Below are 13,169 nucleotides of genomic sequence, written 5' to 3'. Positions count from 1 at the left end.
TGTATTGGTGACTATGTGTTATCACGGGAGAAACGTGATGTTCTGGAAACTGGGTAGGTCATGGCATGGTATGGCATGTCTTGTGTGTTTGGTGCTACTTTTACTTCAACATGAATGACTGTAATATACTGAAATTTGGAAATGCCATTGCAATAGGTAAAGACGACTGTCGGTTAGGACCTTTTCTCTTTCCTCCTTCGTATTTGTAGATGAACAGGGAGAAGGGCATAAGCTAGACAAACGAGGAGAGGAAGTAGTAAAGGATCAAGACAACGCCATGCATGTTTCCTGTAAAGATCTACCGCAACTATCGTGAATATCGAACCATGTTCCATGTAGCATAGCATGAGCGTAAAGAAACCGAAGCAACCCAGAACCTGCTGATCTGCGTTCAGAAGACAGCATACATATCGTGACGCATCAAAATCTTGTCTTGTCTCAATGCCCAAAGGCGACGAGAGACTCCATAGAAAGTACAAAAGGTAAACATGTAACGAAAACGCCGATGAAAAGAGAAAAGGTACATTTGCAAACTCCCATGACATTTCCTCTTTGGCTTGTGGTCGTGATTTTCAGTCAGACTTCTTTCACGCAATAAGTATGCGGCTGCTGTGAGAAACACCATAATCGAAAGCCGATTTATAAACTCTCTATTTGGCGATCCGGCATGGATTTGTCTCATGGCAGGCCTATCATGATGTTGATTGATTTCGGGTGGCGAGAGATATAACGGACCTGGCGCATCCCGTGTCTGCCGCATCTGCAGAGTATATAGTCGTGCGACTCAGCTTCGCGGCGCTGTGAAGTGAGGTTCGGAAGCTGGCACCCGAGAGATGCGTATATCGACGGGCAACGGATAAATGTAGCGCAGCATCCGTTTGCTGCTGACGGTATGCTAGCCCCGCCAGTTGATGTTGGTCGCACTGTCGAGTGGACGGGATGTTGGACGCTGACCAGCCATGGCAGGCTCAGGTCCAGATCCTTGGTGGTGACATATGGGCGGACGGCGATTGCTTGGCATGTAATTACCAAGACCCCTAGTAGCTTTGCGCGGAGACAGGTGCAGGCTGCAATCATTAGCATCAAATAAGCAAAGATAAATGCCAAGTTCAAGAGTGAAATCGTCATCCCAAGTACAAGCGTCTGGGCAGCGTTACACAAGGGAGTTGCGCTGCGACCTGGCAACAGAAGATGGCAAAGCAAGGGACTACTTACAGGACTGCTGAGCATGCTGTTCCGCTTGTTCCGGCCCTTCTTAATATGGTTCTTCAGGGCGGTGGAATCCAGCGGTTTAAGCAGCTCAAAACTACACAACAATTCACCTGAAACCGACATGATGGCCCCCCAGTTGTCGAATTCACCACAGTACTATTATCGATACCGATTAGCAAAGCCAAATCATCTGACTGCAGATACGTCAGAATGGTGTCAGTAAGCACTTACATTAGGGGCAGAAAAGACGGTAACGAGAATTCGATCCTGGTAGAACTCATAGCCATCCTCGACGACCATGTGCGCTCGGCAGACCAAGTCGAAATCATGACGTTGCAAGAAGTCCATGATGACCTTCTTACCGAAGCAGTAACTCACACCGCGCTCGTTCGGCTCCCAGTCCTCTTCCATATCCGCAGGGTCGCTCCACAGAAGGTCATTCAGCAAACCGTAGTCCGGCACATCGGTCGGACGTGCGATTCCTCGAATGTCATCCATATGCGAGAGGCTAGGAGACAAACCACCATGGACACAGAAGATCTTGCCAGCGACGATCGCAGCAATGGGGAGGCAGTTGAAGGTATCGATGAAGGTCTTCCAGATCTTGATGTTGCAACGCCGTTTACATTCATCATAGAACCCATAAACGCGGGTTACGTTGGCACACTCATGGTTGCCACGTAGAAGGAAGAAATTCTCCGGGTATTTCAGCTTATAGCAAAGCAGGAGAAGAATCGTTTCCAGACTCTGCTTTCCACGGTCCACATAATCACCCAAAAACAGATAGTTTGAAGCAGGAGGGAATCCGCACATCTCAAAAAGCCTGATAAGATCCGTATATTGACCATGAACATCTCCGACAATCTTGACAGGGGCTGACAGCTCCAACAGAGCCGGCTGAGAGAGGAACAACTCCCGTGCAGCGGTACAGATGGCCGTGATCTCTGCGTTCTTCAAGCAGACGGTCTTGGTAACCTTGGTCGAGTATCCGGCGTCGAGAAGCCGCGAAATCATGTCGTCCAAGTCAATAGACTTCAGAGCGCCCATTCCCATACCTGGAGAACTAGCTGCCTCGAGCGGAGTGTTCATGATATAATCCAAAATGGGGTTGAGTTGATTCTCCTTTTTTATGAGGATAGATTCACCCACGGCCTGCGAGGATGGGCCCACGGGAGCAACACCAGTGGGAGGAGCGTCCGACACATGGTCAACCTCGCCACTTTGTTGCATAGCACTCACATCTTGGTGTCCTCGCTTCAAACTGCTCGACAAGGATGGGGATGGGGGAGGCTCGGGGGCATCGGGTGTCGCAGCAGGGTCCTCGGCGGTAGGAGACTGTGCACTCAGATTGGTAGAGCTGCGTCGACTTGCTGCCGATTTGATCGAGCCAGCATCCGACCTGTCGGTCTGGCTCTCCGTTTGTGACAGGGCGGACGTCGATGCGCGGGGACTGTCACTGCTACGGATTTTCGAGCGGATCGATCCCCGAAGAGAACGGAGCGATTCTTTGGTGTCCGACCGAGAGAAAGATGGATACGACTGCAAAGAGTCGCCCGGGCTAGAGTTGCCCTTGGAATGCGACTGACCCATTACTGCAGGGTGAAATATCTGCCAAGCTCGATCTCGGACGTCTATACAAGCGATATACGTTCAAAGTGTGAACACCAAGCCCTGCGATGCGTCGGAATGCTAAGAACTCGTCTTGGCTGCTGCCTAGTCCCAGGAGGATTGGTTCAAGTATAAAAGAAACAGATCTTCCACAACGGTATGGACAGGAAAAAGACCAGTCCTCGATCGCGAAAGTTGGCGGTGACGGGAAATGCAACGGAGCAATAATCGGGGGCCAGTTACGACGAATATCAGTACAAGGAGGGAACCAGTCCCCGGAAGGTGTTGCAAAGATTATAAGGCGGTTCGACAGATCGGTGATGTCGAAGAGTTATCGGAAGGAATGGATGGACATTGAGCGGAGGGATGAGAGAGCTTCACTATGAAAGCCGCCGACAGCTAGTAGGTGCTCGGAAGGGGAAGCTCCGATTCGCCGAGAAGAGCTCCTAGGGACGTGCGGGTTAGACGAGGCTTGAGCAGGCAGCGACAGACGGAACACAAGAATCACAAATACAGAGGGGGAAAAAAAATTAAGAAAAAAAGGAAGAATAATATTGGAGTTAAGTTGAGAGTGGCATGTGTAGGAGAGATCCGTGACGGCTGGAAGCTTTGTACGGAGAATTTGGGTCGAGTTCGGGGCTGTGGGAGGGGAATAATAATAGAGTGTGGAATGGATGCGTCATTATGGGGTGGGAAGAATGGAGATGAAACCAGACCGGATAGGAAGGGAAACTTACCCTCGCCAGACAACTGGGGAGATTGAAGCACTGAAAGCTGACGAGAGAGAATGTGATGGAGGGAGAGGGGTTTGTCAGAGTTGGTAAGTATTTGGAAAAGTCTAGTTGATCAAGGAAAAAGAAAGGAAAAAAGGGGAGAGTCGAAAGTGTAGTAGTAGTTGTAGCTTTGTTGGATGTCGCCTCAATAATCCCCCAGGCTGTCGTTTTTGGTCTCGATCCTGCAGCCAAAGCGGGTGTGGCATTTCCCGGAGGATCTGTCGGCCCGGCAGAAGCTTGGGCGGCTTGGGAGGCCTGAGGATGAAATAGAGCTGCCTAGAATCTCTGGTCACCGAAGAGATGGATAGATAAAGAGATAAAGAAATCAATAGAGATTCGAATTTAAAGCAACCACTCCCTACCAGAAGTCTATCTTCTACGACTACCCAACTTGCCCTGTCTGTGCCCGGTTCTTCTTATTTTATATCACCACGGACTATAGGCAGGAATAGTTTGGTGTCGGCGAACAGAAAAAGGCTTACACGCCCCTCCCCTCCTCCAACCGATGACCGAGCCACATTTCAGCCCCTCGTGACTACTATACATACAGTAGAAAGTTGACACCACGCAGCAGCACAGACACGTTCTCGTCTCTCCATCGCACCCGTCTCTTTTCTTGGCTTCGTTCTCTTCAGGGCATCATAGGTTCCTCGCGCTTGCAACCATGCATACAGTTTTCAATCCAGCCTGGAAAGCCGGACGCACCACTTATCTTCGGATGATCACCGACTGTCAGCCTCTCAGATGCTCCGAGCGCTCCCGACAATTCCTTGAGGGAATTCGTCGGTCTGCTCCATCATTGGTTGAACCGTAACGCATGTAGTCATAGACTTCTGCCAATTTAGATAAACTGCCATCCCGCTGGGGTCGAGTCGACAACCCCTCCTCCAACGCAGGGCCGACGACGGATCATGAGGCGTAGAATAATGTGCTATGCAAGATACTTCTTAGTCACAAAGGTGGCAGGACGCAACCTCAGTCAGCAGCAGGTCCAAACTCTACCCCACTGCAGGAACACCGCCATTTCCATCTCCAAACCCAGCTCAGCCTGGCCATGATCATGGCTTCTGCTGCCAAGCCCCCTCTACTGCGCCAAGCACCAACGACTTATGTCCGATCTTTTCTCCTAGCCACGTTGTGGTGGGCATGTTTTGGGTGATGTGCCTTGGCCTGCGTTGCAGTCTAGCTGATGCGGGTAAAAGATTCCAACCATGGCATGTGTGACACTGAATGGGATTACTGCGCAGGTGAATATGCAGAGTCCGCCTTTTTGACTCGGCGCTAATAGGTGTATTTGTCCAGTCGATTTCAGTACCTCCCCGACGACCATCATTGGTCACCCTATGACCGCCCGCCAAATCCTTAATATGAGAAAGCTGGGGCCGAGCGGTGTACAGCTTTCAAGATGTTCGTAGCGCAACTTGGTAGACGGAATTATAGAAAAACGGCGAACCGCCATTTTCATTCTACTTCTTCAGGGACTCCCGCGCGCGAATCTGCTGCGGGGTTTCCTCCAACTCAATTTTCGTAATATGTTGACCAGGAACGACCACAAGACCGATGAATCGACTCGTCATATCCACCTTGATGCTCTGGGCGTCGACTGCGCTACCGGCGGCTGAATCATGCGTACCCGTGGCGGCGTCTCGAACAGTAGATGGGGAAGGGAAGCGGTATTCGTAGGTGCTGGCAAGGATGATATTTCGTGCCTAATGCGGCCAAAACAAGTCAGCAGGCGCTAATTTATTTTCTTTCTCGTATTCTTGGTTTTCCTATCCCTCCGAGCTATCCAAACAGGATAAGTGAAATGGGAACTTATAATAAAAACATACCGCATCCGTACACTTGAAGGTACCCACGAAAATGCGCGTATCTGTCGCGTGCACTCGTAACGTCCGACCGATCAATGAGTCCAGATATTGAACTGCTTGATTTCCATCCATTGTGCCCTCTCCTGTTGTACCAATCGATTGACGTAAGGCAACCTGCCTAGCCACACCTTCACTCTTAAGCGGGGTGGGGTTTGACCACTAGAAGAAAGAGATCTGGCGGTCTAGACTATTCTGCGTTGTCCCAAGGCGAGGCGGGAAAATAAATCAAGGGGCGAGATTGGGGAGTCTCTTATAGCCAGCTGAACTCAAACGCCTAGTCAGACTGGACGGAATCCGGTTGGTTGTCGGGGGGAGAAAGATGGTCACCGGGTCGCGACAAAGAGAGCCGCTGGAGACCTCAGGCATTCTTGTCGCATGTGACGTTCCGCAATCAGGCACACTATAGCCTACAACGGCTCGTTTAGAGATGGATCTCGCTTCATATTAAAAGAAAAAACTCTCTATCACTAGAAGGAGCTAGATACGTGTAATTAAAGCACAAACTGCTGCACCTTGTTCACCATAATAATTACGTGAAATTATTGTTTGCGTCGCCTAGTATATAGTGGTATAACGATCCTCAACACTTCTTGGAAACTATATACATCATTTCGTCTATATCATCTGCAACTCGGTCGCCGAGGTAGCTCGGAGTGACTTCAACTCGAGTATCTTGGCAGCCATTTCGGGCAAGAGAAGCAGGTCCCGGGCTGCTTTGATTCATGCCTCCAGTAAAGGAAGACATGCAGATGAATACGCCTTGCAACGTATGTCAAGTGGCAGCGTCGTGACGCGACCAATATGACCAGCACATTGGTCCGCGCCGATAAATATTAATGTAAGGTAACTCAAGGTATCATCGCTAAAAGAAGTAATGTCGTCGGTATCGCACGCTATGGGTGAAATGCACCCTGGACATGATCGAGCACTCATGCCCAACCAAACCCTCCGAATGGTCTCCGAGGTTCTTGGACTGACTCGTTGGTTATCGAGTGCATGTCCATATCACTGCCCGTGAGCTGCGAAGATGGGCTACTTGTACTCCAGCCAGTCGAAGTAACTGGCGAGGACAAATTGAAGTTGGGCGATTGAAAGGTGGTTGTCTGGAGTGGTATGACATGGTTCGATTGTTGATCCAGCTTGTTCATGCGGATGTGGGAGGGTGTGGATTGGGAAGGTCGGAAGAATTTGAGCAATGTCTGTTGGCGAGGGTCGACAATTTCGGACGATGGTACAGGTTCTGGCTCAGTTGCCTCGTCCTCGTCTATGGAAGGAGTGGGAGCTTGGTGTTGTTGTTGTTGAGCCGTAAAAAGCCATCGCATTGTGTTTTCTACTCTATGTGAGACAATTGCTCTCAGATTGTATAGGTGCACTCTTCCAGGACACATACCATAGACTACTTCGTCATCCGGGCGATCGTTCCTGAAGCGCTTGCGGGTGCGACTGTGGAGGTGCTTGGGAGAATCATCTGCCACAAATGATGGTCGTGACAACACAGGAGCAGGATTGGATGATGTGAGACTGGGAACCGAGGCCTTGCGCTTAAGAGACATGGTGTTGAGGCGGGGAAGGTTCAGGTCTCTGGTGTCGCGTGCGAGTCGTAAAGAGTTTATTTCTCGGTTGAACAATGCAGAGAACCGTTTTGAGAGGACAATGTGAAGAATTGATCGTGCAGAAAAGTTTAATTCACGAACAATGGGTAACTGTGCAGGCTGATATATAGAGTCGTTGGCTACAACAGGGCTGGGGAACAGCCTTTTCCAGTGTGGTTGGGAGAAGGATACCGGCGCGTCGGAGTCACGGGGGAAGCGTGAGCGAGACCGCGTCGCAATACACAAAATATGCGCTATTCCGATTTGGGGTAAATTGATCCGTCCATACCAGTGATCGCAGGAGATAAAGATAGCAGATAACAGAACCTTGGATCCCGGCATAGTACGAATCGCTAGTTACTACTCCGTAGTTATACTCAATATTATCTCATATGAAAGACTATACGATGCCATTCAGGCATTCCGCTTCAGGGTTTAGCTGTATCGGTATACACTCTAAACTCACTTCAATCACTGACGACCACGACGCTGACACTAGAGATCATAAAGCCGGAAACTACTCTGCTTTTTGCATGATCTCATACTGATTGTTAGTCCTTTGTTGAAGAGTGTCTATGATCGGCATGCTGCCCTCTCACTGCTGCCCGCCCTGCGTCTCGATGGGCTTGGGCCCAGCTGCATTCTTCTTTGCGGAACCCGCAATGACGAGAGTTCCGCCTTCCCCGCTTCTGCCTTATCAAGCTGCCACCGACTATTGTTCCTCGTCGTCCGAACTCTTCACTTAGACTTTTCCCAAGTCAAACCATTATATATTGTGGATATCATCGAAGTGCTTTTCTAATAGCAAACACTCCAACACAATTCAAGACGGACGGCTCAACATGGATGCTCGTGAAGATAGTCATGCTGGTTCATGGTACTCCGACGATAAATCCACCTTGTCCTATCAACTTGACCACTGGTTGCAAGAGGTACCGGATGAGATCGAGGGCATCGGCCAACTACCAGTGCCTGGTGCACGAATGATCATTGCGCCGTATGTATCGAAAAGAGCAATTTGCATCTTGCTTCCTTGTCCTAATTTCTTCTCAGGCACGCAGGCTATGCATACTCCGGACGATGTGCCGCTTTCGCCTATAAGGCCCTGGACCTGTCACAAGCGTGAGTAATAGCCCTCTAGCCTCACTCTCGCTATCCACTGAAGCAAATAACTATACAGCAAACGAATTTTCGTTGTCGGACCATCGCATCACCATTACTTCACGACGCTTGCGCTTCCTGAGTTCACTTCGTACCATACCCCGCTCTCCGACGACCCTCTACCGCTTGATACCGAGTTCATTGCCAAGCTACGTTCAACCAGAGCAGGGTCACGAAATGGGCTAGAATTGCAATTTACCACTATGTCTCGCTCCGTGGACGAAGCTGAACACAGTATCGAACTGCATTTACCTTATATCCACCGTCTCCTACAACGCCAGCGTCCGAATCAGCCAACATCTGAATATCCGCCACTGGTCCCTATCTTGGTGGGTGCTGTTACTGAGTCGACCGAGAAGGCTTTCGGAGCTTTGCTTGCTCCGTATATTGATGATCCAGAGAATGCTTTTGTCATCAGCTCCGATTTCTGTCATTGGGGGCAGCGGTTCCGTTACACGTACTACACCCCCCAGGCTCCTAACCCTGGGCCCAGCATTCCCGTTTCCGCTCCAGGCCTCCCTCAACCCGGTATTGATGGCGATAATGTAACCGATCAAATGGAAATGGTGTCTACCGGTCGCTCCTTGAAGTCGCGGGACCGGATTAGGAGCCGAGAACCACCTATTCACGAGAGTATCTCGGCAGTCGACCTTGCGACCATGGCAGCAATTACCACCGGAGAGTACGCGCGCTTCTCGACGATACTCAAGAATACAGGGAACACTGTGTGTGGCCGTCACCCCATCGGCGTGATAATGGCTGGTATCGAAGAGATTAGAAAGAATGAAGGGGAAAAGGGCAGGTTTCACTTCATCCGATATGACCGCAGTTCAAATGTGATAGAGGTGGACGATAGCTCTGTGAGCTATGTTTCTGCCTTTACCGTGCTCTAGGTTAGCACATGCCCACTGCTAAATGAGAACCCAGAGGAATTGTCATCTGTATCCAATCCTTGCTAGGGACTGTGAATAGCCGCGTGCCCTTAAGGCTCTCTAGTATGGTGTAGGAATTACTATACAACTACTGCCATTAGATATGTCTTTCGGGTATCCTCGCCTTCACCCTCCGCATGAAAGCGGCCTGCTCATCACCTTGGCAGCATTTCCCGACCAAGGAATGGAATCCTTGGGAGGTTGAGATCACCCGTCCTGCTCCCACGAAAGGGTAGCATAGAGGTAGCATTGCTAGGGAGGCTACGGAGGCCGCTTGCAAATCAAGGTCATGGTGGGCACTCTCGTTGGGCCATTGATTGATGCCCAATCCATGAGGTTGAATCTGGAGGATTCTGCTATACCCGCCATGACTGGCATGAAGAGATGGTACTCTCGGAGAGGCTTGAACAGGCATCGACGAGGGCAAACGAACGATTGAAGATCATTGTCACATGGGCTCCCGATGGAAGCAAAGAAGGTTCGCCGTTACACGGCAATGGTGGGGGTTGGATTAAGGTAACTCGGCCACTCCGGGGCAATGACCCCAAAGAGACTGGAGAAAACGCCTCACGCCTGCCGTCTGTCGCTCACTGCGTGGTGCCGGTTTGCGGCGGGACTACATATGGTCCGATTGTCTGGTGATGGGATCGCGTGGCTGACCTGCCTGGCCGGTTACCCCGCAGCTTTGCGCGATGGTCTGCCGGGGATGGAGGAAAAAGCAAGTCGACATCCCTCATGCATGATGCAGTGTTCAAGAGGTTGCATTGGGCTGAAGAGAGTGTTTGACTTTGGTACGTTGGGACTGGTGTTGACGGCAGCCGTTAGCCAGTGACACTCTCCAACAACACCTTTAGTCGTGCGACTGCGGAGGTTTGGCACCACCAATCGATGGTGATGAGCTTAAATTGAAGTCCTACAGCTCGTAGGATTCTCAGCCAATCCGCGGTCAGGAGTGCTGGCTCAGTATTTTGGCTTTCTGACCCGTGCGGTCTCTTCGGATACTTCCGCAATGTGAGCCAAATTCCTCAAGGTTTCTTCGAAACATATGCGCCTGCAGGGCCCCAATGGTGTTCCTGAGTCGTCTTGAGACTGGACCCCTAATGTGATGCTCTTCAATCTCATTCGTTTCTAGTTTGATCACTTCTGGCAATCTGTTGACTTTATTGTTCCCGTGGCGTAACCAACATCTGGATGTGCCTTCTGTGCCCCAGTGGATAGTTCCATTCCCTGTCACCGTTTCCAAAGTCTAGGTCGTAAGACAGGCGGAGACAAATTGCAAGGACGGCGGAGATTGCCAAAGGTCGTCACACACACACCGGGGCGCAGGTGCTTGTTGGTTTGGGCCCCATGATGCCACAGCCAGAGGTGTGTCGGTATTCACCGGCAGACAGACGACTCAAGGCAACTATAAAAGGCGCCAATGGAGGCTGTTTCAATTCTATCAACTCATTTCAGAGACGTGTAGTTCCAATCTTACAGGTAAGCCAATCATCGGAGTCTTTCCGGAGATCGTTTGCTGAAACAGAGCGTTGACTAGCACCTTTGTTGCGAGACGACAAAGAGCTGCATCTAAGAACTATATCATCTGCACTGCCCACGCTCGTTCTTCACCTGTTTCCATGGTCAGTCTTTCCTTGATTCGTAGACACAGAGACGCTTGAGGCGCCCTATTGTCATTCCTTATCTCTTTTGCATCTTTGTTTTGGGCATAGTCCCGGTCACTGGTTGATATCTCGAAGATGAAGTTTCTCAAGTTACCCGTTCTGGCTCTGGCTGGTCTTTTTACCGCGGTGAGCTGTGCTCCCACGGGCCAGAACACTACTGTTCCGGTGAATGGCACTACCGAAGCGTCGACTGATCGACTTGTCTTTTGCCATTTCATGGTAAGCCTTGCATTGAGTCTGATATGGCTGGACTAAACTAACAAATTAGATCGGCATCACCAGCAATCGACAGAGCGCTGCGGACTATGACGATGACATGAAACGTGCAAAATCTCTGGGCATCGATGCCTTTGCGCTGAATATCGGGGTTGATCCCTACACTGACACGCAGCTCAACTTTGCGTACGAATCGGCCGCACGTAATGACATGAAAGTTTTCATCTCCTTCGATTTTAACTGGTACAATACCGGACAGGCATCTACAGTTGGACAAAAGATCAGGCAGTACGGAAGCCTGCCAGCTCAACTCAAAGTTGATGGCAAGGTCTTCGCATCCTCATTTGCAGGAGACGGCCTTGACATCAACCAGATGCAGTCCGCTGCCGGCACCGAAGTTTTCTTCGCGCCGAACTTCCACCCCGGCCAAGGAAATTTCGGCAACATCCAAGGCGCACTGAACTGGATGGCCTGGGATAACAATGGCGATAATAAGGCACCCAGCGCTGGCCGCAACGTGACTGTTGGTGATGGCGATAAAGCGTACGTCAATGCTCTGAATGGAAAGCCTTACATTGCCCGTATGTGTCCCTCTGTGTTGTCCATGTGTTGGAATCAGTCTTGCTCATGATATACAGCTGCTTCTGGATGGTTTTTTACGCACTTCGGTGGAGAGGTATCCTACAGCAAGAACTGGGCGTTCCCCTCGGATCTGTTGTGGTACAACCGCTGGTTCGAGATTCTGAACCTTGCACCTCGGTTTGTGGAAATTGTTACCTGGAATGACTACGGCGAGTCGCACTATATTGCACCACTAGCTTCTCCACACACCGATGACGGCGCGTCCAAATGGGTCATGGACATGTAAGTCTCCCCGCCGTGTCCAGTCCAGCATACCAGCGAGGCTGACCAGAGTTCAGGCCCCACGACGGTTGGCTGCAGATGTCGAAGCCTTTCATCGCTGCATACAAGAACGGCGACAAGTCGCCCGACAAGTACATCAGCGAAGAGAAGTTGATCTACTGGTACCGGCCTACTCCAAGGAACATCAACTGCGACAGCACCGATACCACCATGGACGGCAGCCCCAACAACTCCTCTGGTAACTTCTTCCGCGGACGCCCCAATGGGTGGGAGTCCCTGCAGGATGCCGTTTTTGTTGTCTCCTTGCTTAAGTCTCCCGGCACAATCCAGGTGGCCTCGGGACAAAATAGTCAGAAGTTCGACGCACCGGCCGGCGCCAGCGCCTTCACTGTGCCCATGGGTGTCGGACAGCAGAAATTCGCTCTTGTCCGCGACGGCAAGACGGTGCTCAGCGACACCAGCCTGAAGGACATTGTCAACACGTGCATCTGCGGAATCTACAACTTCAATGCGTACGTCGGCACGGTGCCAGCCCCGTCCACCATTGACAAGCTAGGCCCAGCTGGTCTGTCGGCCCTTCAGCAGGGCTTGCGCGTGTCATGTCCGACTAACACACTGGGTCTGGGCTCAGTTGCGTCGGCGACACCAATACCCACGCCATCTCCTGCGTGAGAGTCATTTCTCTGCAGGGAAATCTAAGCTAAGATCATGTATCTTAACGTAGACCTATTGCTATGTATCTGTGCTTGATCTCCGTTGTCACATACACTCATTCATTCATTCACTACAACGGGGAGAGAGAGAAAGAGACTCGCCTGACCTGGAAGGATCCGGACATTCATTCAGATAGTGCATTGCTTCAATCAAGCCATCTACTTCCCACCCTTCTATAAAAATAAACTACCAAATAACCTCCAAGAAGCGTAAATCAATCCCTGCACCTCCCAAGCCACTTCCTCCTCATCCATTCCCACCGCCCCCGTAATCTCCGCACCCCGTATACATGTTCATATTATATAGGCTGTCTCTATACGGCATGATGTAGCTTATCTTCAGATGGATATCGTAAATATAGACTAGCTAGAGTAATTTAGGATAACCAGAAGGATAAATGTTTAATCGTTCAACGTGGGGAATCCATGGTACAATAGCAGTTGATCCAGAAGGGGGGAAAGTTTGTATACGGGGTGGACCTCGGGCCAGCGCAGCCCGACCAGTCCCTAACATCGGAATGAAAAGACGCCCTGCGTTGGACAAGAGAGATAGTGGCTGCCTG

General features: G+C 50.6%; 6 protein-coding genes across 6 annotated transcripts; 3 read left to right on the top strand and 3 right to left on the bottom strand.

Moving 5' to 3' along the window:
- Window positions 1-791: 791 nt before the first annotated feature.
- On the bottom strand, window positions 792-3,091 carry phzA (putative serine/threonine protein phosphatase). The gene is made up of 3 exons (XM_026775212.1): window positions 1,444-3,091; window positions 1,216-1,368; window positions 792-1,067 (listed from the first exon to the last, which is right to left on the bottom strand). The coding sequence occupies exons 1-3, from the start codon at window positions 2,800-2,802 to the stop codon at window positions 1,038-1,040; spliced, it is 1,542 nt and encodes a 513-aa protein (XP_026632148.1). The 5' UTR covers window positions 2,803-3,091; the 3' UTR covers window positions 792-1,037.
- A 1,968-nt stretch (window positions 3,092-5,059) lies between these two features.
- On the bottom strand, window positions 5,060-5,536 carry BDQ94DRAFT_164900 (LSM domain-containing protein; the record flags this gene model as incomplete). The annotated part of the gene is made up of 2 exons (XM_026770143.1): window positions 5,060-5,302; window positions 5,426-5,536. The coding sequence occupies 2 exons, from the start codon at window positions 5,534-5,536 to the stop codon at window positions 5,060-5,062; spliced, it is 354 nt and encodes a 117-aa protein (XP_026632147.1).
- Window positions 5,537-6,301: 765 nt separating this feature from the next.
- Window positions 6,302-7,221, bottom strand: BDQ94DRAFT_1985 (uncharacterized protein). Its single transcript, XM_026775205.1, has 2 exons — window positions 6,855-7,221; window positions 6,302-6,794 (listed from the first exon to the last, which is right to left on the bottom strand). Exons 1-2 carry the CDS (start codon window positions 7,015-7,017, stop codon window positions 6,394-6,396), a joined length of 564 nt encoding a protein of 187 aa, XP_026632146.1. The 5' UTR covers window positions 7,018-7,221; the 3' UTR covers window positions 6,302-6,393.
- A 420-nt stretch (window positions 7,222-7,641) lies between these two features.
- On the top strand, window positions 7,642-9,397 carry BDQ94DRAFT_132427 (protein MEMO1). The gene is made up of 3 exons (XM_026764057.1): window positions 7,642-8,053; window positions 8,110-8,178; window positions 8,237-9,397. Exons 1-3 carry the CDS (start codon window positions 7,899-7,901, stop codon window positions 9,108-9,110), a joined length of 1,098 nt encoding a protein of 365 aa, XP_026632145.1. The 5' UTR covers window positions 7,642-7,898; the 3' UTR covers window positions 9,111-9,397.
- A 113-nt stretch (window positions 9,398-9,510) lies between these two features.
- BDQ94DRAFT_132425 (uncharacterized protein) lies at window positions 9,511-10,063 on the top strand. The gene has a single exon (XM_026764056.1). The coding sequence runs from the start codon at window positions 9,688-9,690 to the stop codon at window positions 9,979-9,981; it is 294 nt and encodes a 97-aa protein (XP_026632144.1). The 5' UTR covers window positions 9,511-9,687; the 3' UTR covers window positions 9,982-10,063.
- Window positions 10,064-10,888: 825 nt separating this feature from the next.
- Window positions 10,889-12,565, top strand: BDQ94DRAFT_164897 (glycoside hydrolase family 71 protein; the record flags this gene model as incomplete). Its single annotated transcript, XM_026770142.1, has 4 exons — window positions 10,889-11,032; window positions 11,082-11,610; window positions 11,668-11,893; window positions 11,950-12,565. The coding sequence occupies 4 exons, from the start codon at window positions 10,889-10,891 to the stop codon at window positions 12,563-12,565; spliced, it is 1,515 nt and encodes a 504-aa protein (XP_026632143.1).
- Between the last annotated feature and the right edge of the window lie 604 nt (window positions 12,566-13,169).

This window comes from Aspergillus welwitschiae (genome assembly GCF_003344945.1).
Source record: "Aspergillus welwitschiae strain CBS 139.54b unplaced genomic scaffold BDQ94scaffold_1, whole genome shotgun sequence".
NCBI classification, from domain to species: Eukaryota; Fungi; Ascomycota; class Eurotiomycetes; order Eurotiales; family Aspergillaceae; genus Aspergillus; species Aspergillus welwitschiae.
Note: the sequence above shows the minus strand (reverse complement) of the source record. Positions and strands in the feature narration are given on the sequence as shown.